This window comes from Lissotriton helveticus, chromosome 9 (genome assembly GCF_964261635.1).
Source record: "Lissotriton helveticus chromosome 9, aLisHel1.1, whole genome shotgun sequence".
Lineage (NCBI taxonomy): Eukaryota > Metazoa > Chordata > Amphibia > Caudata > Salamandridae > Lissotriton > Lissotriton helveticus.
Genome location: NC_136070.1, coordinates 524,068,934 through 524,093,652, shown reverse-complemented (window position 1 = coordinate 524,093,652; position 24,719 = coordinate 524,068,934). Strand labels below are relative to the sequence as shown.

The window sequence follows — 24,719 nt, the reverse complement described above, 5'->3', positions numbered from 1 at the left end:
GCTGGGTAGGAAAGAAAGTTAAATTGGTCACTTATCTTAAGAAGAGACCAGCTGTGCGGTCACTCTTCTCACAGAATGTGGAGTCAAAATTTAAGATAGTGGATGCGGGAATTCATCTCACTCACATCACTGCTTTCAGAGTGGGTCTTTTTCAATTAGGTGATTTGGTTTCTGCCTGTGCACAATTTTTAGGGATGCTATATTACTGCTGTTTAAATGTTAGTGTCGAACCCTTCAAGACAGTGTAGGATTAAGCCTGCACAAGGAGATGATGGGACAGAGCACTGAAACTTTTCAGACACTCACCCCAGTCACAGATCTGGGTTGAATCCATCATCTTTCTTTAGCTCACTTCCCCACCTCAGTTCAGCCCCAGCTATATGTAAATCAGTCTGGACCCTGTGCCTCATGGGAACAGTCCAGCCCGAACTGTTCTTCCCTGAACCGAAAACAAGCATCCTGGGACCAGTTTCGGTGTCTGTGATGGGGGTGAGTATCTGAAAAGTTTCAGGTTGATGGTGTTTCCCCCCGAAACTGGTCCCAGGATGCTCGTTTCCGGTTCAGGTATAAGAGTCTGTGTTATTGTGCAGCATCCAAGGCTACACCTGGATAATTTCCGGGGGAGAGGGGGGGGGGGGTATAATTCTGCTGTAGTTCTCTGCTTTCGTCGGGGGAAAAAAATGATAGTTTCCCAATCTCTTCAGAAGTTATATGATTAAATGATGCATTGCAGAGACAAAGGAGCATTACAAGGTGGAAGTTTTTTGTGGAAAGGAATTAATGCAATTTGCTAAAGCAGTTTTTTTATTTCCACAGATTCATGGAAATTAAAATTCTTTCGTCTATTTGCAATTAGCAAAAACTAAAGCATGTCAATGCCCATGTTCGTGTCAATCCACATTACGTTATCTAGGAAACTCGAAGATCCTTCTCATTACGTTTTTCGATCAAGACATGAAAGACACTGAAAGAAAACACCTTTCTTCTATAGAACACAACTTATAAATCACAAAAATGGCTTGGGAACCATGGAGTTACATTGGAGGAGTAAGGAATGATGGAAGTTCAGGTGCAAATCAGGGTTTACAAAAAATCTGAACGAATGTTCAAGTCTGGGATGAGGTTTCACAAAAGCACGGGTGGTGCCAATACACATTTGCGGGCATGCACAAGTGCACATTATATTTCAGTGTGACTGTTTATGCACTATTAAAATAGTTTCCTAATCAGAAACACCCATAACAAGATAACCGTTGATAGAGTTACAGCTTACGGTTTGCGAAGAGTATAACATGGTAAAGCAACAAACCAGAAATTAAATTGTTTTTAAATACTAGCGAATTTACCTAAGATGGTTACAAATCAAGCCCACAAATGAAATAACCTGAAGTACCATGAAACGTTACACATTTTACATTAACATAGCTCAGATTTAAACTTTAATACTGCTGGGCTTAAGGAAAGACAAAGTAGGTTTCACAAAAAACTTATTTAATTTTCTGCAAAATGGAAGGAATCTGAATCACGAGTTCACAATGCGGCAAAACAAAATTTAATGGAACACATTGATTTTAGTAATGCTACTCATCACTAGAGTATTGCTCTGAAGTTCTGCTGTTGTGAACCATTACATCCTGATACAGTCCAGAGCATCTAAGCTGTTATTTTACAGCATACTAAACACCAAAAAAGGGTGAGCAAAAAAACATGACTGTACAAACATGAATAAAAAATTGATAAAAAAATCACTTTTATACATATCGTATATGCAAACTGTTTTAAATACATGGTTTTGGAATAATTATTTACAAATGTATCAGTCCATGGGACAATCCAGATAAAGCATACATAGTTGCTTTACTGTTGCATCTCAACTTCAGGAGATGTAAATTCATTCGGCAGTATAGCAAACAGAAACTGTGACAAAGCATCATAAGGGCACCCCAATAAAATCAGTTCCTTGAAACAATTTGCATACTAGGACTGCCAAAGTTTGAAACAAGTCATACTTTAATTCTATTTGCTCTGCACTTTAGATAACCTGTAGAATAGAAAGACCCACTTCATACAGGTATGGCTACTGGTTAGAACCCCCTGCAAGAACTACGACTGAAGTTATGTGTTATTGGAAGAGTGAACTAACCTAGAATGCTCTTTTTTTCCATTTTATTATATTTTAAAAAATACATAAAAATACAACATCCAATGTCTGAATAAATATATTTAACAAGGAAGATAATACCTTATTTTACAAAAAAAGATCAGCTTTAGAAATCTTGTTAAATAACTTCATTGTTATATATTTTTATTTTTTGTCTTTGTAACAAAATAAAAACTCTTTAATTACATACAAAAAAGACAAAATATATTTGTCAAGGGATATGATAGTCCACTGAAAACTGATTCACTATTCCACTGTAAACATGAAAACATTAAAATATTTGCATAATCGTGTGCTCAAAAATCCTATAAAAAGTGGAAGACTTCTTACAACTGTAGTTTTCAGTTAACTACACTTCCATTCACAATTTATTTTGTCCCATAGACAGCTTAAAAACTGGGCCCTCCGCTGAACACATACTTTGGCAGTTCCATATATAGCAAGTGCTTCCTACATAAAGGACTACGCATCGGGGCTAAAATACAGCTAGGTCAAAGTGCAGAAGTAACTACATTCCATTTGCTAGCATTCTGATGTTTGCTCAGCACACTTGCTGCTTTGCGACTTACATAACGACGCGACGGCTTCATTCAGACATCTCTCACCTGCGATAAAAGTGCCCCTCTCATACTAATTCTCTCAGTTGACAAAAGCATCCTTGAAAACATGAAATAAAACATGAAGACAAAAGTGCCAAGCTGCCTACCAGATGTCTATTAGACAATCAGCTTTAACAGTAACAGAAAAGGTGGGAAAAGCTTTCAGTCCAGCAGTAGAAAAAGAATGGATATTCTTGGCATCGCCAAACCAATTGAGTTTTATGGTTGTTTTTGGAAATGGGAGCAACGGAGAAATGTCTCTTTTTGCATTCAGGGCAGCAGATTGCTGGAAAGGCATCATGAATGTTCATCACCTGCACTCAACTGTGACTGTGTTTTGTGGCGGGGAAGAGGATGATGGACTCATTCCAGTTTCTGAGGAGGCAGATGACATGGATGCACCAGGATGGGACACTGCAAAGAGAAAACCGTCAAACTTTAGATTAAATATTGAAAAGATAACCCTCCACAATAGAGTATCCACTTGTAATTTCTAGATGGCTGTTAGTCTTTCTGGAATTTCACTAGGCAGCGCCTCAAAAACAGCTCACAATATGCCGGTTGTGATCATCTAATATTTGGTGCTTTTGTTCTAGGTAGAATACAAAAAAATTACAAAAATATCAGGAAACCATTACAAAAACTCCCACCTAACAAGGGACATTAAAAGGTGCACTCTAAAATATTTTTACAAAGCAAACGTCAGGAATCTGAAATTAATTACTCCGGTATTAATCCCCAGAGATTAATAATGGACTAATTAATGGATCTGTACCAATAACACAGAAACCTATTATGTATCAAACTATAGTTTGAACGTTATGACTACAAGTCCACAACTACCTCCAATGACTGCATGAGAACATCGACATGCCTTGAGGGCTTAGACTAACTATTGTTAATTTGCTTTACTTTTTCCAGAAAGTTACAGTCAGTAGAAACTTTAATATGCAGAGCGACATCATGTTTGTCTTAGTCACTAGATGCGCACATATTCACTCTTATAACCGTTTTGAAGTCCTTCTTTTACAACGTAGTCGATTAGACTGGAGGTTTCAGATGTATACCAAATAAGAGACTTCACATTCAAGAACAAAGTATTTTCTGATACACGTGGAGACTCCTGGCTTACAATTAGTTGGAGTAAAGGAGTTTTGGAGTTGCTAAATTACAAACACCAAGCTAATCAAAGCCAAGTTTTCCCTTGGGAACCAAGTATGGTCAGAATTGCTCCTCGGCCCAATGCGAAAATAAATGTAGCCTAAAGTCAGAGCAATAATTATGATATGCACTTTAGCATTCCGACTAAAGGAATGGTAGCAAAGGGCAAAAAATCAACTTCAGATAGTATTAAAGAATGAAATCACTAGAAGGGCAGTCAAAGTACTGCCCGTGCTTCGCAAAGCATCAAACGAAGACTATTTTAAGCATTAACTATTTGCTTCCTATAACAGCCTGCAAAATAAGGATGGCCAAAATTCTCAAAATCCGATCTAACATAGCTGAGTGGGCAGAGTGCTCGCCTAGAGACCTGCAGGTCAAATATTTTAATCACGCATGGACACTGAATTTCAGGGGCCAATAAAAGGAGTCATGAAATCTGATGAAGTTAATGCACTTTGTGGTGCTGAGATAAATAAACAGACACCTGTACTATAGGCTTGGTGTTTGGGTGTGCAAGGAGCGCATACCTTCCAACCCCTCCCCACCACCATTCTTTTTTGTTAAGTGTTCTAGAGGAAGGTTTTGTTGGATGGGCACAGGAAGCACCCATGGCTGCAGGGGTGTTTACTTATGGAAACCTAGTTCTGTGAGGTTTAATGGATGCATTTTTTGACAGACTATTTTCTAAATTATACCCAAAACCTACAAACATACATACTTTCAATATTCCACTTTAGAATACAAACTATCACCCGATTTAAAATAAACTAGGTTAGGTTTATCATCGGACCCCACCCAGTGATCTCCACCCCCATAGGCCCTTCCCTCTTTCTCTTATTCCAATGAAAACGTTCTCAGGAATATTTTTGTTTTGTGATACACAACGTCTGATGGATTATTGGATCAGGACATAGGTTACTCTTTTGCAACATGTCACTACACGGCTTCCTAAAACTCCTCCGCCCCACCACAAGCCAATTTCGTATGTAAGAATGTAGCGTCACGCTTCATGAATTTTTATGGCATCCAGATGGCCGGTTGGGACACATTTTATACAGTCTTACCAGCGTTGTATATGTTCAATGTAGGAAGTGGCTGAGCTGAAATCTAAAGTTACTTGAAACCCCTTAAACCTGTGTGCAAGTTTATTCCCATTCTGTATCAGTTGGTGGGTCCTGCAGGACCATATCCCTCGTTGTACAGACCCTATCCTGTTTCAACGTCATTTGCAACACTAGACCTCTCCCCCACCCGCCTTCCAGTAGGAAATACAGGGTCCCTGTAGTTGGTGGTTTATCAGGGAAGCCACTCCATATTTCCCTGGAGATACGGGTTGGTTTCGCAAAATGTAGGAATTGTCTGTCCAGAACACCGAACACCTCCTTAGCATCTTCGAATGTCAGGAATCAGCCCCATTGATATAGAAACATACCCCTGTCATGCAGCGACCTTCCTCCAGGCCGTTAGTGACATTACTTCTCGAAACAGCCGCAGTCAATCAACCGTTAAGGATCTGCTGCACGTGGGACATCACAGCACCCAGTAAACTGTTCTCTCCCACACCCCAGCCACAATGCTTAACCACCTCTGGGGTGACAGTCTGGTGTTTTGTAACCCTTACCAGGAAAACTGGCAGTGTGTCATCTTCCACAATCCCTCCCAGGAGTTGCAGATCACAAATCTGTTCATCACTATTTAGGAGCATGTTGCAGCTGCCGGCGAGATAGTAAAGTTCAAGGTCCAGTAGTCCCAGGTCTCTCGGCTCCTTGTCTAGTTTCAGCACTTCCATTTATGCCTTCCTACCCGCACCAAGGAGACCAGGAGTGTACCCTGTTCTCGGAAAACCTCACTTGGCACCAGATATAAAATGTTCTGCAAAGCATGGAGCCAGTGGAGCAGTGGAACCATTTTCGCAAGAGCCACTCTACTTATGGTAGATCGTGGAAGGAAGTTCCTGTAGTCTATCGAAGCTCTGAGGCACAGCGAGATCCTGCAGACATTCAGTAGGTAGTGCAGGGTTGCAGATTAAGTCACACAAATACCCAGGTAATGGAAGAACCTTTGCTCCAACAGGATACCAACATCTGGTAAGGCATCTAGAATTTTCCACCCAGTAGGAATATGAGAACAGGACTGTTATCTGTTTGCTCACCCTAGGGCCAAAGCAAAGCGAGTCTCTAGTTCCAGAAAGAGCACTGAGTAGCCTCCTTGGTCAAATACAACAAAGTGTTGTCGCTGTACATGGAGACGATGTGTAGAGCATTACCCACCCTCACCCCCCCAGGCTTGCATCGCTTGACGGAGTCGGATGGCTCCATGGGAAAGGAAAACTGGTGGCAGAACAGGGCAACTTTGTTGCGGGCCCCTTTCTATATTCCATCGGCGTAAAAGCCTACCTCCTGAGCGCACTGTAGCGGTAAGCCCTCATAAAGGAGCTCCCCACACTGCTGCACGGCTCTGCCTGCATTGTTTTTGCCTAATCTTGTATTTTTCCCCTGTGCCTAACTTGCTTTCTTGCGCAGACTTGTTTTTATTCCTCTGTGCCTGTATTTGTTTTCTTGCCTAAACTTGTTTTTCCTTCCTGTGCCCAGTTCTCCCATGGCCCCCGCCCGTTTTTCCCGCCGCTGCGTCCCCGCCCACCTGCAATCCCATTCGCCGCCCCGCTCCCGCCTCCCAGCTGCTCCTCCCTCCCACATCCCCGCATATGGAAGCCGCTACACGGCCGCGTCGATGGCGCACCTAAGGCAAGCCCGCCTGTGCCCGCCCGTGCCTGCACCGCACCCAGCGCCAGGACCCCTGGACACCACGACGCCCGACACCGCTACGATGCCAGAACCCTCCATGCACTCAACACCGGACGATCACACACTTGCTCCGAAGCGCACCCACTGAGCTTTCACCTGCCGGAACTGCAGCTTCACAAGCATCCGCCCCACCAAGCTGCCGGCCAGGAAAGAACCCAACCACCTCAGATGCATCCTTCTCAACACCCGCTCTGCCCGAAAACATGCCGTTGAACTCTGGGACCTACTCAACCTCCCCAGACGTCGCCTTCCTGACGGAGACCTGGCTGAACCCCGCTTCGGCACCCGACATAGCCATAGCCATCGCGGAAGGCTACAAGATCACCCCCAAGGACCGCACCAACAGAGTAGGAGGAGGAATCACCATCGTCCACAGGAACACTCTCAGAGTCTCGACCAACACCGACGACACCCTCAGCACCTCCGAACACCTGCACTTCCAGATCCACACCGACCTCAACACCACCCTCAGAGGAACCCTCATCTACAGACCGCCCGGACCCCGACCACAGTTCAGCGACTTTATCGCCGACTTCGTCAGCACACACGCCCTCACCTCCATGGACTACATGCTCCTCGGGGACCTGAACTTCCACCTCGAGAACAATGACGACACCAACTCCACCACCCTGATAGACAACCTAGCCAACCTCGGACTCAGACAACTCGTCACAACACCCACCCACTCCGCCGGTCACACGCTTGACCCCATCTTCTCCGCAAGCCCCCACGTCTCCAACCATACCACCGAACTCCACTGGACCGACCACCGCTGCATCCACTTCACCTTCAAGAAACCCACCACGCACCACACAGATGCAGCACCGCTGCTGGAACAAAGTCACCGAAGACCAGCTAACCACCACCCTCGCCCAGAGCCCACCCGCCGACCATACCGACCCCGACACCGCAACCTCAGACAGTGGATCAACGACTGCGCCAACACCCTCTCCCCGATCAAGAAACCCTCCACAATCATACCAACAAGAAAGCCAGCTGGTTCACTGAAGACCTCCGGGCCTCCAAGCAAACCTGCCGAAAGCTGGAGAAGATCTGGCTCCGTGAACGAACACCGGACAGCCACGCCGCCTACAAGAATGCCACCCGCAGACACCATCACCTCATCAGATCCGCCAAAAGGGCCTCCTTCAAAGACCACCTAGACAACAACGCGCTTAACAGCAAAGAGCTCTTCAACATCGTGAAGGAACTCTCCAACCCCAGCTCCAACACCAACGACGTCCCACCCTCGCAAGACCTCTGCGACTCGCTGGCCACCTTCTTCCACCGCAAGATCACAGACATCCACGACAGTTTCAACGCCACAACCGCCCCGACAACCACTGAGACCTCCGCCCCCACGACCACCATCCGCCTGCTCTACTGGACCAACATCAACGACGATGACACCAAGATCATGAACACCAGCCACTCCGGATCTCCGTCAGATCCATGCCCACACGACATCTTCAACAAAGCCAGCACATCCATCGCACCGCATCTCCGGAAAGTCATCAACACCTCCTTCGAGACAGCAACCTTCCCGGAGAGCTGGAAGTACGCCAAGATCAGTGCCTTACTCAAGAAACCCAAGGCAGACCCCAAGGACCTCAAGAACTTCCGGCCCATCTCCCTGCTCCCGTTCCCGGCAAAGGTCATCGAGAAGACCGTCAACGAACAACTGACCCGCTACCTCGAGGAGAACAACATCCTGGACGCTTCCCAGTATGGGTTCCGCAGCAACCACAGCTTTGAGACTGCCCTCATCGCCGCCATCGATGACATCAAGTCCCTGCTGGACAACAGAGAAACGGCGGCCCTCATCCTCCTGGACCTGTCAGCGGCCTTCGACACGGTCTGTCACCATACACTACAAACACGCCTCCACAACGCTGGGATCCAAGAGAAGACCCTGGACTGGACCACCTCCTTCCTCTCCGGCAGAACACAGAGCGTCCGCCTTCCTTCCTTCCGCTCCGAAGCCACAGAGATCATCTGCGGCGTGCCACAGGGCTCATCCCTCAGCCCAACCCTGTTTAACATCTACATGGCACCGCTCGCCCACGTCGCGGATACTCTCCCTCACCAAGGACCCCCACACCACCAAAACCAACCTTCACGAAAGAATGAAGGCCGTTGCTGAATGAATGAGGAACAGCCGACTGAAGCTTAACTCGGACAAGACAGAGTTCCTCATCCTCTGATCCAACCCTTCGGCCTGGGATGACTCCTGGTGGCCGACCACACTGGGAACCGCTCCAACGCCCACCGACCACACACGCAACCTAGGGGTCATCCTCGACTCCACTCTCTCCATGACTAAACAGGTCAACGCCGTCTCCTCCTCCTGCTTCAACACCCTCCGTATGCTTCGTAGGATCTACAAGTGGATCCCCACTGAAACGAGAAGAACAGTCACCCAGGACCTTGTCAGCAGCAGGTTGGACTATGGAAACGCCCTCTACGCAGGAGCCTCGGCCAAACTCCTGAGACGGCTCCAACGCAACCAGAACGCCTCTGCACGCCTGATCCTCGACATCCCTTGCCGCAGCCACATCACACCCCACCTGAGAGACCTGCACTGGCTCCCGGTCAACAAGAGGATAACCTTCAAGCTCCTCACCCACGCACATAAGGCACTCCACAACACCGGACCAACGCACCGCAACAGACTACTCTGCTTCTACACCCCCACCCGCCAGCTCCGCTCCGCCGACCTAGCCCTCGCTATAGTCCCCCGCTTCCGAAGAGCGGCCTCAGGCGGCAGATCGTTCTCCCACCTTGCCACCAAGACCTGGAACACCCTCCCCATCCACCTACGGCAGACCCAAGACCTTCTGACCTTCATAAAACTCCTCAAGACCTGGCTTTTCGAGCAGTAGCAGCATTCCCCACCCCAGCGCCTTGAGACCCTCACGGGTGAGTAGTGCGCTTTACAAATGATATGATTGACTGATTGAACCATTTCAGGAATGAGGGTCAAAAGCCCATCTTGATCAGAACCGTAATCATGTTGTTCTAACCTAAGGAGTCCAAGTCCTTTTTAGCATCAGGGGACACCAAGGCCCCCTCAAGCACAATGGCCTTCATGGAAGTGAGAACATGGAGGAATCGCCAGAGGTTCATCATGGTGTTTCGACCATGAAACGTGCACAAATACTCCCCCCACCTGGACAATAACCTGGAGCCAGCACATTTGTGTCCACATTGAGCTTTGACAGGGGCTTATGTGAGGTCCTCAGCGTCCTTCTCAACCTTGGGGACCAGGTCCACAACTGCTTCATGCATGGCTATTGTAGTGTTTAAGTTTATCAAGGTTGATCTGTCTCATCTTAGGAGTTCAAAAACATTATTGGAATGACCCAAGACCTGCAGCGTAAAAGGTTGTCAAAACCCTACTCAAGGCCAGCATGTGGTCACTGCCCTAGTGGACATGAGCTAGATAATACATTAATGAATGCAGTGCAGCACAACAAGCTAACAGTAGAACATGATAGTAGAAAAAAGTTTTTTATACCCATGATACACTTTTAGTGATCAAGACACAACCTACATCCATTTAGCACTCTTATGGCATTTTTGGATTTCAATTCAAAACAAAAATAAAACTGGGGTGGATATAATAATTAAGCTACCTTCTCGGTCCTTCTTTTTTAATCGCTTCCTCCGTCGGTCTATGGATGCAACTTCTGATTTCAATGAAAGGTAATATTTACGAATTTCCTGAAGTTTGTCTTGTAAAAAGGCTATCCGTTCGGAACTAGTCATATTGTCCAGTTCCTCTGGGGTGAGAGAAAAATAAAATAAATTAAGTTAATTTCACATCCCTTATATGTTGAAAACATCTTTATCTTCAATCTCCATAACCTCCTATCTAGAATCCAGTGTTTTAAATCACTCAGCAACAAATGTGTGCTCTAAAATGGTTTTTATTTTGACAATACAGTTTACCTTTTCTTAAAATGATGATCCTTGCCTTACAAACCATCTACCCACAAAAAAAGAATCAGATCATTTTCATTAATCACACAACTGTTTATATCAAATAATTAACTTTGTCTCGCGAGTAGGTTGGTGTCCCGGTTTTGCAATCAGTGCAAAACGCTGTTCAGTCAAGAAGACTTAAGCTCCCATAGCCATCTTACAAGTGCCACAGACAGCCAATAGCATTTTGCCACTATATTCATTACATTTGTAAAGGAGAACTGGGCAGCACTAATATTTAGTGTGTCCCATTTTACTGTCAGAAAATAAACTGCTGAACAAGTTACTTACCTTCGGTAACGCTTTTTCTGGTAGATACAATATCTGCCTGTGGATTCCTCACCTTGTGAATATCCCCTTGCGTCAGCAACATTTGGAAATTCTTTTCTTGTAGCTTCGCGCCGACGATGTCACAGAGGCACGACACCGCGCGCGACTCCGCTGACGTCACCGACACCATAATAGGCCCACGCCGGCGTAATGACATCAGTTCCGCCCTTTTTTCCGTGCCTTCGAGGCACACAGACGGACCGATGACAGCAGATATATACACAGTATACATAGTACACAAATGTTATGATAACCCACAGTGTGAAACCAATGCAAGAAAACAAATTGCAATAAACATTTCCTTTGATATGAAAAATATATACATTACAGTAACTCTGGCATAGAAGAGAGGACAACGTGGAGGCGGGTGGGTCAGTGAGGAATCCACAGGCATATATTGTATCTACCAGAAAAAGCATTACCGAAGGTAAGTAACTTGTTCTTCTGATAGATGCATCTGCCAGTGGATTCCTCACCTTGTGAATAGAGTCCCACAGCAGTACCCACTCCCGGAGGAGGGTGTCCACTCTTCTATACCAGAAAGTCCTAGAGGACAGAGCGCGCAAATAGGCCCTCCCTCCTCACTTCGTTATCCAAGCAGTAATGCTTCGCGAAAGTGTGGAGGGAGGCCCAAGTCGCCACTCTACAAATATCCTCAACAGGTACACCCCTAGACAAAGCAGATGTTGATGACTTTGCTCTAGTAGAGTGAACTCTTATACCCTCTGGAGGTTCCTTACCCGCCAGGGCGTAGCAGATCTTAATGCAGAGGATAATCCATCTCGAGAGCGTGCGCTTGTGCACCGCCTTCCTCTTCTTGCAGCCAGCAAATCCAACAAACAGCTTGTCATCCAGCCTGAACTCTCTCGTCCTGTCCAGGTAAAAGCTCACCGCCCTCTTAGGGTCCAAACAGTGAAGCCTCTTCTCCTCCTTGGAAGGGTGAGGGGGAGGATAGAAGGTAGGGAGGGTAACGGACTGCCCCAGATGGAAGGGAGTTACCACCTTAGGCAAAAAAGCAGTCCTGGTCCGGTCCTGAGAACCATTCTCTCAGCATGAATGGACAAAAATGGGGGCTTTAAACTAAGAGCTTGAAGCTCACTTACCCTCCTTGCCGAGGTAATTACCACTAGAAAAATAGTCTTAAAAGACAAAAGTCTCAAGGGACACTTATGTAAAGGTTCAAAAGGCGAACCCATCAAGAACGTAAGAACAAGGTTCAAGTCCCATTGAGGCACAATAAAAGGTGTTGGAGGAAATGTATTGGTAAGGCCCTTAATAAATCATAATACAATAGGAGATTTAAACAAAGAGGGCTGATCCGGCAAACAAAGGAAAGCCGATAAGGCAGACAAATAACCTTTGATAGTTGCCACCGCAAAACCCTGCTGGGCCAAAGAAAGTGCAAATTGAAGTATATTGGACAAACGAGCCCTTAAAGGGTCAATGGACTTCTCCCTACACCAAGCAACAAATTTAGACCACCTATAAGAATAAATGGACTTGGTGGAGTCACGCCTGGCCGATAAGATGACATCACCACATCGTGTAGGAGAGAAAAGAAAATCAGATTGCCCCGCTCAATCTCCAGGCATGAAGGTGTAAGGTCTGGAGGTGGGGGGTGTAGAACCTGCCCCTCCATCTGGGAGAGGAGATCTGCCCTGTGAGGGAGACGGAGCGGAGGGCACGAGGAGAGGTGGAGAAGATCTGTGTACCACACCCTTCTTGGCCAATCCGGGGCGATCAATATAACTTGGGCCCGGTCTTGGCGAACCTTCCTCAGTACCCGAGGAATCAAGGGTATGGGAGGAAACGCGTAAAGGAGATGAGTCCCAACTCAACTGAAACGTGTCCCCCAAGGCTCCCTGTATCGGAAACTGGAGGCTGCAGAATGACAGGCAGTGAGCATTCTCGCGAGTGGCGAACAGGTCCACCCAAGGAGTCCCCCACGTCCGAAAGAGGTGACGAACTACCTCTGGATGAAGCCTCCACTCGTGGTTGGCGGAGAACTGCCGACTGAGACTGTCTGCACGAACGTTCAGAACTCCGGCCAGATAATTTGCCATCAGACAAATCTGATGGTCCTGAATCTGCAGAGACACTGCGACCCCACTCCTCCCTGCTTGTTGACATACCACACCGCGGTCGTGAGCGCTAAAAGTATCGCCTGCAACTCTAGAAGGTTGATGTGAAGCAACCTTTTCTCTGGAGACCAAAGACCTTTCACCTCCAGATCTCCCAGATGAGCACCCCACCCTAGAGTGGATGCATCTGTTATCACTGTGGCCACCGATGGAGGTAGTTGAAAAGGCTTTCCTTGTGACAGATTGCCTTCCACGCTCCACCAAGACAGATCCGCTGCAGTTTCTCTCGAGATCCTGACTGACTCCCTGAGATCTCCGCTGTGCTGATACCACTGCCTGCGGAGGCACCACTGGAGTGCCCTCATGTGCCAGCGTGCATGGTTGACCAACAGAATGCAAGAAGCCATCAGACCGAGCAGGCGAAGGACCTTCAGGACTGGAACGACAGCTCCATTGTAAAATAAAGGAATCATTTCCTGTATGTCGCAAATCCTTTGAGGAGGAGGGAATGCACGACACACAGAAGTGTCCAGTACCGCACCTATGAACAGATTGCGATGGGAGGGCACCAGGTGAGATTTGGGTACATTTATCGAAAAACCCAACCTGTGCAACAACTGAGTTGTCTCTTGCAGATGATGGAGCACTATCTCTGGAGATTCTGCTTTGATCAGTCAATCGTCCAGATACGGGAAAACCAAAGAGCCCCTGGTCTGAAGGCCAAAGACTTCGCTGTCGCTCTGCTGCCTTTAAACCGCTCTAAAGCAGCGTCAGCCTTCTTACCAAACAATCCTGACCCCTCAAAGGGCAAATCCATCAAAGCAGACTGAACATCCACAGAAAATTCCGAAGATCTCAACCACGCAGCTCTCCTTGTGGCCCATCACTCTCGCCACTGAATCAGCCGTGTCCAGCCCACTCTGGATTACCTGCCTTGCCGCAGCCTGAGTGTCAGAAATAACCTCCTGAAAATCCTTTCTATCGTTCCCAGGAATTTTAGGCACCAACTGTTTGACGGAATCCATCAAAGCATGGATGTATCTACCCATCAGGCAGGTTGCATTTGTAGACTTTAGCGCCATACTGGCTGATAAAGATTTTCTTTGCCGCCTGGTCTTGTTTCCTGGTTTCCTTTTCCCCAGGAACCTGCGGAAAAGCACCCGTAGACCTTTGAGCAGGCAGCCTGCACAACCAAACTCTTCAGCAGGGGGTGCGTTGACAAAAAGTCCGGGTCACCAGGTGCCACTCTATACCTCATTGCAACAGCCCTTGAAACAGCCGGAGCGGTCAGAGGTTTTTTCCACACTTCATAAATAGGCTCAGCCAAAGCGCCATTAAATGGAAGCATTGGTTCAATAACGGAGGAAGGCGAGTGAAGGACCTCAGTTAGAATGTTAGACTTGTATTCAGCAGTAGGCAGAGTAATATTTAACAAGTCTGCAGCCTTCTTAATAACAACGTGGTATGGCGTTATATCCTTGGAAGGCACGTCAGATACAGAGGCCAAATTCCACTCAGGAGACAGCTCAAGACCACTAGCCTCTCTCAGGTCATCAAAAGGATCCTCCGAATCCTGCAGTTCACCTTCCTCCAAATTTTCATCCCGATACCTCTCCTCTTCCAGAAGCCTCTGTGCTTCACGCCTCGACCTCTCCTTCATAAACGAAGTCGACGGATCCGGGACCGACCCCACCGGAGCCGACGCCGAACTCCAAGTCGGAAGAGGCAGCATAACCCGAGGACGAACTGGATTCGGCATCGGAGTCGAGGGTATCGGCGTCGATGGATTCAGCATCGATGGAACCGGCGTCGGAGGCTTAGACGGTGCCGGAACCTGCCAATGCAGAGCTGGAACCGGCATGAAAGGCATAAAAGGCGCAGGAGCATAAGCCTGGGGGACACCCAGATTAAACGCCAATGGACCCGTAGGACCAACCGGTGCACCAGAGGGGTACATAGCACTGGAGTAAACTCCAAACATGGCATTCAGGAACTGAGAAGGATCCTGACCTGGAGCCGGAAAGGCTGGATAAAAGCCCCCAGGATGCTCTTGAGGGAGCGGAGTCTTCTCGACTTCAGCATCCACCTCGGGCTGATGCACCGGGGTCGACGAACCCGCAGGCAACAAAGCCTCGCCCTCACCTTCTTCCTCATCACCATCTTCTTCATCTTCTTGACCAGAAGGATGGGATGGATTCGGAGAAAGATTCGGTAACTGCTTCGGTGACACAGGCGAATCCGCACGCGAAGCCTCACCCTCGGAGACCTGTACTTCCGAAGCCGAGGCCACCGCCTCCTTTCGAGGTAACTTCACCTGTGACTTCGGCTTTGAACTCGAGTCTTTCTCAGAATGATGGCGAGATTCATGACTCCTCTTCTTATGTTCTTCCTCGAAGACCTCAAAGCATGCGCCGAAGACGAATCAGAGTGCGACCTCGAACGAGACCTCAAACGCTGCGTTCGCGACCTCAAACTCTTTTTATCCTTTTTGCTCTTCAACTTCGCTACGAGGAGTTTCGTCTCCCTCTCCCGGAGAGCCTTCGGAGTCATCTTCTTACAAGAAGGGCAATCCTCAATGCCATGATCGGAGCTCAAGCACCAAACACAGCACTCGTGTGGATCAGTGATAGACATCGTCTTGCCACATCCTCCGCACGCTTTAAATCCAGTCTTCTTCGAAGTCATCACGACAGAAGACAAAGAAAATACCAGTAGAAATACAAAGTAACAATACAGCTACAGACGATCCCTTGAAAACCGTTAGCGTCGACGACACGGAAAAAAGGGAACTGATGTCATCACGCCGGCGTGGGTCTATTATGGGGTCGGTGACGTCAGCGGAGTTGCGCGCGGTGTCGTGCCTCTGACGTCGTCCACGTCGGCGCGAAGCTACAAAAAAGAATTTCCGAATGTTGCTGGCGCAAGAGGATATTCACAAGGTGAGGAATCCACTGGCAGATGTATCAGAAATTCATTCTTTTTTAAAAATATTTTCTTGCTGGATATTAACCATTCAAAGCATTGGACCGTGCATTACTCAATTCCAATGTTGAACATTGTGCATATGGAGAACTCGTGTCAGCTTAAAGATCAGATTACATTAAGGATTTTGTAGGATGAGGGGATGGTTTGGAATCAAACCATTTTTGTATGAGGGGGTGAAGCTTGGATACAAATGTACATGGGGTACAGTACACAGGATGCCATTCCTTCCTCAGAATCAAACAGTCGTGCTTTTTTACGCTGCAAGACATCTGTGGTAAGTTTCTGTTACACATGTCTATTTGTATTTGCTGGCCACACAAAGGTGCTGCGATTTAATGATTTTTCTGCAGACTCAAATGTCTTGACTTGATGGTTGATAAAGCAATTACTCCCAGGCGTCAGACTGGATCCGTAAAGATTTTGCCAGCAGTACCACTGCAGGCGTTGTCGTGCGGGTCCGCGTCAGTCGGTGGCACCGGAATGACTGGAGCTACTTACACGCGCGTTGACGTCGGTTCTGTACACGACTTTCCACACCAGGAATGCAGAGCTATGCAAGAAACTGACCACTGTTGCCATGAAACTAGGGCCCTGAAAGGGATGACCTTAACCCTAGAAATCAGCTCGCAGAATGGGGAGGATGGGTGGGGCGGTAAGGAATCTATCACTACTAATGTTTTTTACAGATATATCGTTACCGAAGGTAAGTAACTTGTGCATCTGAAAGAAACGCGTAATGATAGATTCCTTACCTTAGAATAGATAACCAAGCAATACCAACTCTGGTGGTGGGTCTGCGAACCAAGATCACACCAGAAAGTCCTGGAGAACAGAACGGCCAAAGATGCAGCCTCTCCGGACTTGGCTGTCCAGGCAGTAATGCTTGGTAAACGTGTGCATCGAGGCCCAAGTAGCTGCTAGACAGATGTTATACAAGGGGACTCCCCGTCTCAAAGCAATAGTGGCTGCCGTCGCCCTGGTAGAATGGGCGCGTAGCCCCATCGGAGGCTCCTTTTTAGCCAAAGAATAGCAAGCCTTATGCACAGAACGACCCATCGTGAGAAGGTCAGCTTGTGCACAGCCTGACCTTTCTTGGCACCCACGTAGCCAACAAAGAGCTGGTCATCCCCCCGGGAACTTTTGTGCGCGGTTGAGGTAAAATCAGAGCGCACAATTGGGTCCAGACGGTGGAGCCTCTCTTCCTCTTTTGAGGGATGCGGAGGCGGAAATAAGGTGGGCAAAGTGATGTTCTGCCCGATGTGAAAGGCAGTGACAACCTTTGGCAGAAAAGATGGACGAGTCCTTAGAACAACTTTGTCCAGATGGACAGAGAGGAAAAGGAGGTTTAGAAGAAAGACGCTGGAGCTTACTCACTCTTCTGGCAGAAGTGATGGCAACCAGGAAATCAGTCTTTAAAGTGAGAAGACGAACAGGACAGTTGTGAAGTGGCTCAAAGGGAGCGCACATCAGATAGGTCAGAACCAGGTTCAAGTCCCACTGAGGCATTATGAAAGGAACAGGAGGGAAAAGATGAGTAATGCCTTTTAAAAATCTATTTACAACAGGGAACTTGAAAAGGGAAGGCTGATTTGGAAACATTAAAAAGGCTGACATGGCCGAGAGATAGCCCTTGATAGTGCCCAGAGCAGAGCCCTGCTGGGCCAAGGAAAGGAGAAATAGAAGGACCTCAAAGAGGGCCAAAACGGGGATTCACAGCCTATGCTGTGCACCATGCCACAAATGTATTCCACCTGCAGGCGTATACCGTTTTTGTGGAGGGATGCCCGGCTGCCAAGATAACATCACAGACTTCGGGAGGCATCTCCACGCAAGGAGGAGGAGGCTGGACAGGTTCAGGTGGAGGACCCTCCCCTGCAGCTGCGACAGAAGATCCTCCCGAAGAGGCAGTAGGAGCAGGGGATCAATCGCCATACTGAGTAGCTCGGGATACCATACTCTTCGAGCCCAGTCCGGAGCCACAAGAATGACTTGGGCCTGGTCGCGCTTGATCTTCTTCAGCACTCTGGGTAGAAGTGGTATAGGGGGAAAGGCGTATAGTAGACCGCAACTCCACGAGACAAAAAGTGTAGTCTAGTGAGTGCCGCCTTGGAAATTCCAACACGCAGAACTGATGACATTGCGCGTTCTCTTCGGTGGCGAATAGTTCTAACTAAGGCTCTCCCCACTGCTGAAAGAGACCTTGCTCCACGTCCGAGTCCAGACACCATTCGTGATCCATCATGCACTGGTGGCTGAGTTCGTCCAATCTGGTGTTCAGAGAACCACCAGGGAAATGCCCTGATGTTCCAGCCATGTCCAGAGGCGCAGGGCCTCCTAACATAGGTTCCACGACCCCAACCCGCCTTGTTTGTTGCAGTACCACATGGCAGTGGTGTTGTCCGTGAACACCTGCATTACCCTCCCCACGGCAGAGGGAAGGAATGCCTTTAGTGTAAGTCATATCGCCCGAAGCTCCAGAAGGTTGACATGGAGCCAAGACTCCACCGGAGACCAGAGGCCTCTTATTTCCGCCTCTCCAATGTGGCCGCCCCATCCCAGGAAGGACGCGTCAGTCACTACGGTATGTGCCAGTTGGGGAAGGGAGAGGGATCTGCCATTGACCCAATTGCGATTCTTCAGCCACCACTGCAATTGTCATGCAGTGCCCTCCGAGATCTGGACGTGATCGGACAGGTTGCCCTGATGCTGTGCCCACTGTAGCTTCAGGTCCCACTGCAGAGCTCGCTTTTGCCATCTGGCATGATCCACTAGCAGGATGCAGGAACCCATCAGGCCCAGTAGCCGGAGGATCATCCTGACTGAAACCCGGAATAGAGGCTGAAAGTTCGGAATCATAGCCTGAATATCCCAGACTTGCTGCTCGGGAGGATAAACCTGAAACTGCCCCGAGTCCAGAACCGCTCCGATGAAGAGGAGCTTCTGCTAGGTAATTAGGTGTGACTTTGGCACGTTGATGGATGGGAGCACGGTAAACTGAAAGTGCTCGTGGCCTACCGAGAACCGCAGGTAATGCCTGTGGGCCGGCACAACGAGGATGTGAAAATATGCGTCCTGCAAGTCCAAAGCTACCATCCAGTCTCCAGGGTCCAGAGCAGACAAGACCTTAGCTAGTGTCAAAATCTTGAACTTCTTCCGGAGGAAGCCGTGGATGTCCCTGAGGTCCGAGATAGGACGCAGGCCCTTGTCCTTCTTGGGGACCAGAAAGTAGTGGGAATAACAACCATGACCTACTTTTGGCCCAGGAACGCGTTCGATGGGCCCCTTGGCCAAGAGGGCTGTAACTTCATGCTGAAGAGCAAGATGGTCCCCCGACATGCGGTGGTACTGAGGTGGCATGGATGGAGGGGTAGTCTCGAGGGGAGGGAGTAGACCCTTCGCACTATTTGCAGAACCCACCTGTCCGGGGTGATGTTGCCCAGTGGGGGAGAGGATGGCTTATTCTGCAGCCCACTGGCGTTTGATGGGCCTGAATGGTCGGACTAGGAAGGCTTTGAAGTGGATGCTGCGGGGGTGGAGGTCGACTGACCCACCCGCTGGCCCCCAGAACTGCCTCGGGGTTCCCACACCCACGCTGAGTTTGTTGCCTGCGCAGGCCTGTGGCTCTGGAATGAACATGTTGGGGCAATCGTTCCGTGGCCGCGAAAAGCAGAAGGCGGAGGAGGCCGAGTGGCCGACAGGCCCAAGGACTTGGCCATAGCCTGTGAGTCCTTAAAGCGCTCCAACGCACTATCCGCTTTATTGCCAAAAAGGCGAATGCAATCAAAGGGCATGTCCATCAAAGTGTTCTGGACATCCCCGAGAAGCCAGTGGTCCTCAGCCAGGCGGTATCAAGCCCACAACGAATAGTGAACTTAGCTGTGCTGCTTCCAGCTGCAATAGCTTGGGAGAGTACTGTCTGGGCCTCTTCCAGACAGCTGGGCAGCACCTGCGCAACCGTGTCCCACACAGAGTGGGAGTAACGGCCCAAGAGGCATGCAATGTTCACGACCGCAGCCCTAAGCTGGCAGATGAAAACAGCTTCTTGCCAAGCTTCTCCAGCTTCTTGGATTACCTATCCAGGGGTGCGGAAGGGAATGCGCTCTGGAATGCAGAGGCTTGGACAACCAAGCTCTCAGGAGTGGGGTGTTGGGAAAGAAAGAGGGGGTCGCAAGGAGCCGGGCGATGGCGTCGGGCCATGTTCCTGTCCACAGGAACCCCTGTGTTGGGCCTGGACCAAGTGCGGTGGTACCACACGACGTCGGAGGTGGGGTCGACACCGGTGGAGTTGTTATCAGGCCAACCAGTGTCGCAAGGGCAGGACTCCTAGTCGGGCCCGAAGGCCCAAAGAGTCAGGCCATGGCAGCAAGAAGCTCTTGCACCAGTGCAGGCGTCGCCGACAGACCCAGGAAAGGGTGGGTAGGCCGGCGGCAACATCGCAAGCTCCGCCGGAGCCCCGGGGTGGCACCACCCGCACCCACGTCGCGTGACGGAAAGTCGAGGAGTGAAGGCGCTTCTTCAACTTCTTCTTGGAATGCTTAGACTTACCTGACCCAGAGTAAGAAGACTTAGATCCAGAGGGAACGATGGTGACGGCTCCGCGACCGGTCCTTCGACCTCCCACGGGACCGGGACCTTGAGCGGCGTGGATCCGACTGCCGGACTTACAGCAACTTCCGGGACCGCTCCCGCAAAGTCTTTGGCGCAATGGCCCAGCAGTCGGGGCCCGAGTTGTCGCCGCACCCCAGGCAGTAGAGACACACGCGGTGCGGGTCCGTCACTGACATAACGGGGTGACAGTCCCCGCAGTTCTTGAAGCCGGGCATCCCTACAACACCAGGAGTCGATCGGCTCAGAAGAAATGAGGTAAAAGGCCTCAAATAAACTCAGTCAAAAAATGACGGGGGGGGACTTGCTCTTCCCGGATCTGCGCTTGCTGGCGTGAAAAAAAACAAACTGACGAGGGCACGTCTAAGTAGCTCCAGCGACGTCATCCCGGCACCAACGACGCACGTGGAGCCGCACGACGCCACCTACCGACCCGCAGGGATATGGCTGACGAAAACTTTCCAGATCCAATCTGACGCCTGGGGGTAATTCTAAGGTAAGGAATCTATCACTACGTGTTTCTTTCAGATATTATTACACAGTTGGTTAATAATGCCTACTTGAACACCAAGTGACTGTTTAACAGGGTGTTGAATAAATGACTACTAAAGAGCAGGGGTACTGCTCAAAATTTTCAGGAACCAGCCTGACACTTGGGTACTATTCTAAGCTAAAGCATGTACAGATAAAAGTCTCCTTCAGCTACTATCATTTGATAATATTTCCATAGTCATTTCTTCAAATGGAGTACCAAGTGTTTCCCTATTGGCACAAATATGAGCTTTTTACTGGACACTTCCGTACATAGGTACTTGATTTGTCATGGAGCAATATAGCTTCAGAGGGCTAAAGCAAACCGACAAGTATTTTTAATATTTCAATTTTTTTCTCTGGTGAAACATCTTTAAAATATATTATTATACCTGTGGAAAATTGTGAGATAAATCACTTCATACTTTGAGATTGCTACTTTGAGAGCATAATATTCTTTCTAAAGTATTACAATTCCCAATTCCACTGAATGTACTTGTGAAGATTATACTTTTAACGTCTGTTCGCAAAGGGGACATTGGAGGCTGAATATGGATAGAAATGAGATTTATATGCATAATTGTGGAGATTTTCTGGGACTCTCTGGAAACTCTGGAATTTACACAAATTCTTTAACTGAGTTTCAAACCTTTGTATGTGAAACTGGACATGCATACCTAGGACTTTTAAAGGACTACAAAGAAGGAAAAAAATCCATTGGGTGGGACTTGGAAATGCTACATCCAACATCCTATTTGCATGCAAAACAAAACAGTTTCTTACCGTTTTGAAAACTCCATTTGTATGTTCTAGTAGGGGCATTCTGTGATTTTTCTCGATGCTTATCCTTCTCCATATCTTTGATGTGAGGTGATGTCACTCTAGCGGGAGATCTTGTCAGCTTCTGCGGTTTTGATATATTTGCGTGTTTAATGGGTGTGCATTTATTCTCAAAAGCAGGAAGGTCTTCACTATCACTGCTTTGTCCTGTAAAAAAAGCAAGTGTTTATAAGCAAGTGTTCATGAAACTTTCTTCCAAATAGCAATTATCTTTTTAGGAGATTTATGTTAGCTTATTTGGACTAATTAGGCGTGTGATCTTAATGACATCACCTTTTACCATTTTAATCTACAAGACCAATAAAGCAAAGGGCCCCTGCTGGAAATTTCGAAATTATTTAATCTGTTCAAAACTATTGAATATGCACAAATTGAGTTGTGGTGGATAGTCTCAAATTACAGCATGTGAAAAAATATTATGCAAGTCCTTCCTTTAAAAATACAGAAAAATGTATTTCCCTGCACTGGGAATGGGGTATGTTACTTGCCCTTTAAGCATCTATTCGTAGAGTGTATTGCTGCAGATTCACGTGCTATGCATACTCCTGCCATCTAGTTTGGGCCCGGGCTGTTCAAGTTTTTCTCATGGAAGTTTTATGATCTGCGTCGTTTCTCCTCCCCCTCGAGGTATTGCGCATGTTCAATAGCTACTTTGTAAATGTTTTTTTCCCCATGCCATATATGGAGTGAGGATATAGTCTGCTAAGTTTGTGTTTGCTTTTGAACATGCTGTGTTTGTTTTTATTCTTCTAACCATCTAATACCTGCCTGGGAGGCGGGAGGGTACATGTGAATCTGCACCACTACAGGCTACGAATAGGCAAGTAACAATTAATTTGTATCATGTGTTGGCTGCAGACACACATGTTATGCATAGATTGTAAAGCAGTACCCTCTCACAGTGGCTTTAGGTATGAGACTGTGCATTTTTTTTTAAATAATGCTTGAAGGGTTGTTTGTCTAACTACAGTTTGTCGTCTTGCTTAAAAATCCACACAATGTTTTGTAAATGTGTGTGGGGTCACCAATGTTGCTGCTTTGCAAATGTCACAGAGGGATATTCCCTAAAAAGGCCATAGTTGCTCCTTTTTTCCCCTTGTAGAATGAGCCTTTGGTATAGTTGTAAATGCTATTCCTGATTTTGAAATAGCATTACCTTTACCTGGATTTGCAAACGAAAAACGGTTGTTGCGTTGGCCTAAAGGGTTTTGTACATTTCAAATAGTACAAAAGGGAATGTTTAACATCAAGTGTATGTAAAGCACGCTCTGCGATTGTCTCTGGTTTTGGAAAGAAAACCGGTAACTTTAAAGTCTGATTTAAATGGAAGGGTGATAAAACATTAGGTAAGAACTTTGGGATTGTGCGAAAACACACCTTGTTTGGGAACATTTGGAAGTATGGTTCTTCAATAGTTTGCGCATGAATTTCGCTAACCCTTCGTAGAGAGGCTATTGCTACAAGGAAGGTCACCTTCCATGTTAAGAATTGTATTTGACATTTATGCAGTTGTTCAACCAGTGGCCCCATGTGTCGTGTTAGGACAATATTTAAGTTCCACGCTGGCACTAGATGCATGAGGTAGAATTACTTGTTTTAATCCTTCCATGAAGGCTTTGATGACATGAATGCGGGAAAGTGATTGGTGCTTTCGGTTTTGTAGATATGCAGCAATAGCTGCTAAATGTAGATGTATGGAGGTATATGCCAAATGTGCCTGTTGTAAATGTCAGTTTTGTAGTTGTTCTGTTGGTGAAGAAGGGTTAATGTTTAAGGATGCACAGCAGTGGACAAAATGCTTTAATTTTTCTGCATAGCCAGCCCTTATGGTCGGCCTTCTGGTCTCCTTTAGAATAGTCATGCGCTCTGGAGGTAGATTTAAGTGCCCAAACTATGACCTCAGAAGCCTGATTGCAAGATTGAGCAGTTGTGTATTGGGATGGCTCACCCTTCCTCCACTGTGAGTGAGAAGGTTTGGATAGTTGGGTAGCTTCTCATAAGGTACTAGGGATAGCTCTAGGAGTGTTGTGTACCATGGATGACAATCCCATGTATAAGCAATTAATATTCGGATCAATGAGGTTTGTGAGTTTTCTGGCCACGTATGGAGTGAGTGGGAGAGGAGGAAAAGCATTAGTAAATATTCCTGACCTGTTCATCCACAGTAGTAAGTGTGGGTATCTGGATGAGTTTAGGCATTTAGAGTTTGCGGTGGTAGCGAACAGGTCTAATGAGGAGATTCCTCACCAGGTGGATGTATTGCTGCAGTAACGGAGTGCGTATATCCCACTCGTGAACATGTTGCTGTTTCCTGCGCTAGTTGCGACAGCTGTTTGGAATTCCCCCATCAATTTCAGAATGTAATGCATTGCAGTCATATTGCAATGCTTGTTAGGAGAGCTTTGAGAGCCATGTAGATGGCTAAAAACTCCAGCATGTTGATGTGCAGTGCCTGTTGTGAGGTCCAGTGTTCCTGAACCACTATGACCTTCGTATGAGCACCCTACGAGTGATGCATCGATTGTAATCATCACTTAAGGGATCAGGCCTTTGAAGGCTCTTCCCTCCTTTGTAGAGCCAGATGGACCTTGGGTGAAACCAACACTAGATATTCAATGTACCCACCGCCCGTTTG

The 24,719-nt window shown here is 47.6% G+C and overlaps 1 protein-coding gene across 1 annotated transcript in view; it reads right to left on the bottom strand.

Moving 5' to 3' along the window:
• Positions 1–1,474: 1,474 nt before the first annotated feature.
• Positions 1,475–24,719, bottom strand: part of ARID4A (AT-rich interaction domain 4A) — a 293,578-nt gene continuing 270,333 nt past the window's right edge. Inside the window, exons 23-25 of the mRNA XM_078660374.1 lie at positions 22,028–22,231; positions 10,364–10,510; positions 1,475–3,174 (exon numbers count right to left, since the gene is read on the bottom strand). Of these exons, the coding sequence (XP_078516500.1) occupies positions 3,071–3,174; positions 10,364–10,510; positions 22,028–22,231 (455 nt within the window). The 3' untranslated portion in view covers positions 1,475–3,070. The remainder of the gene's footprint in view (positions 3,175–10,363; positions 10,511–22,027; positions 22,232–24,719) is intronic.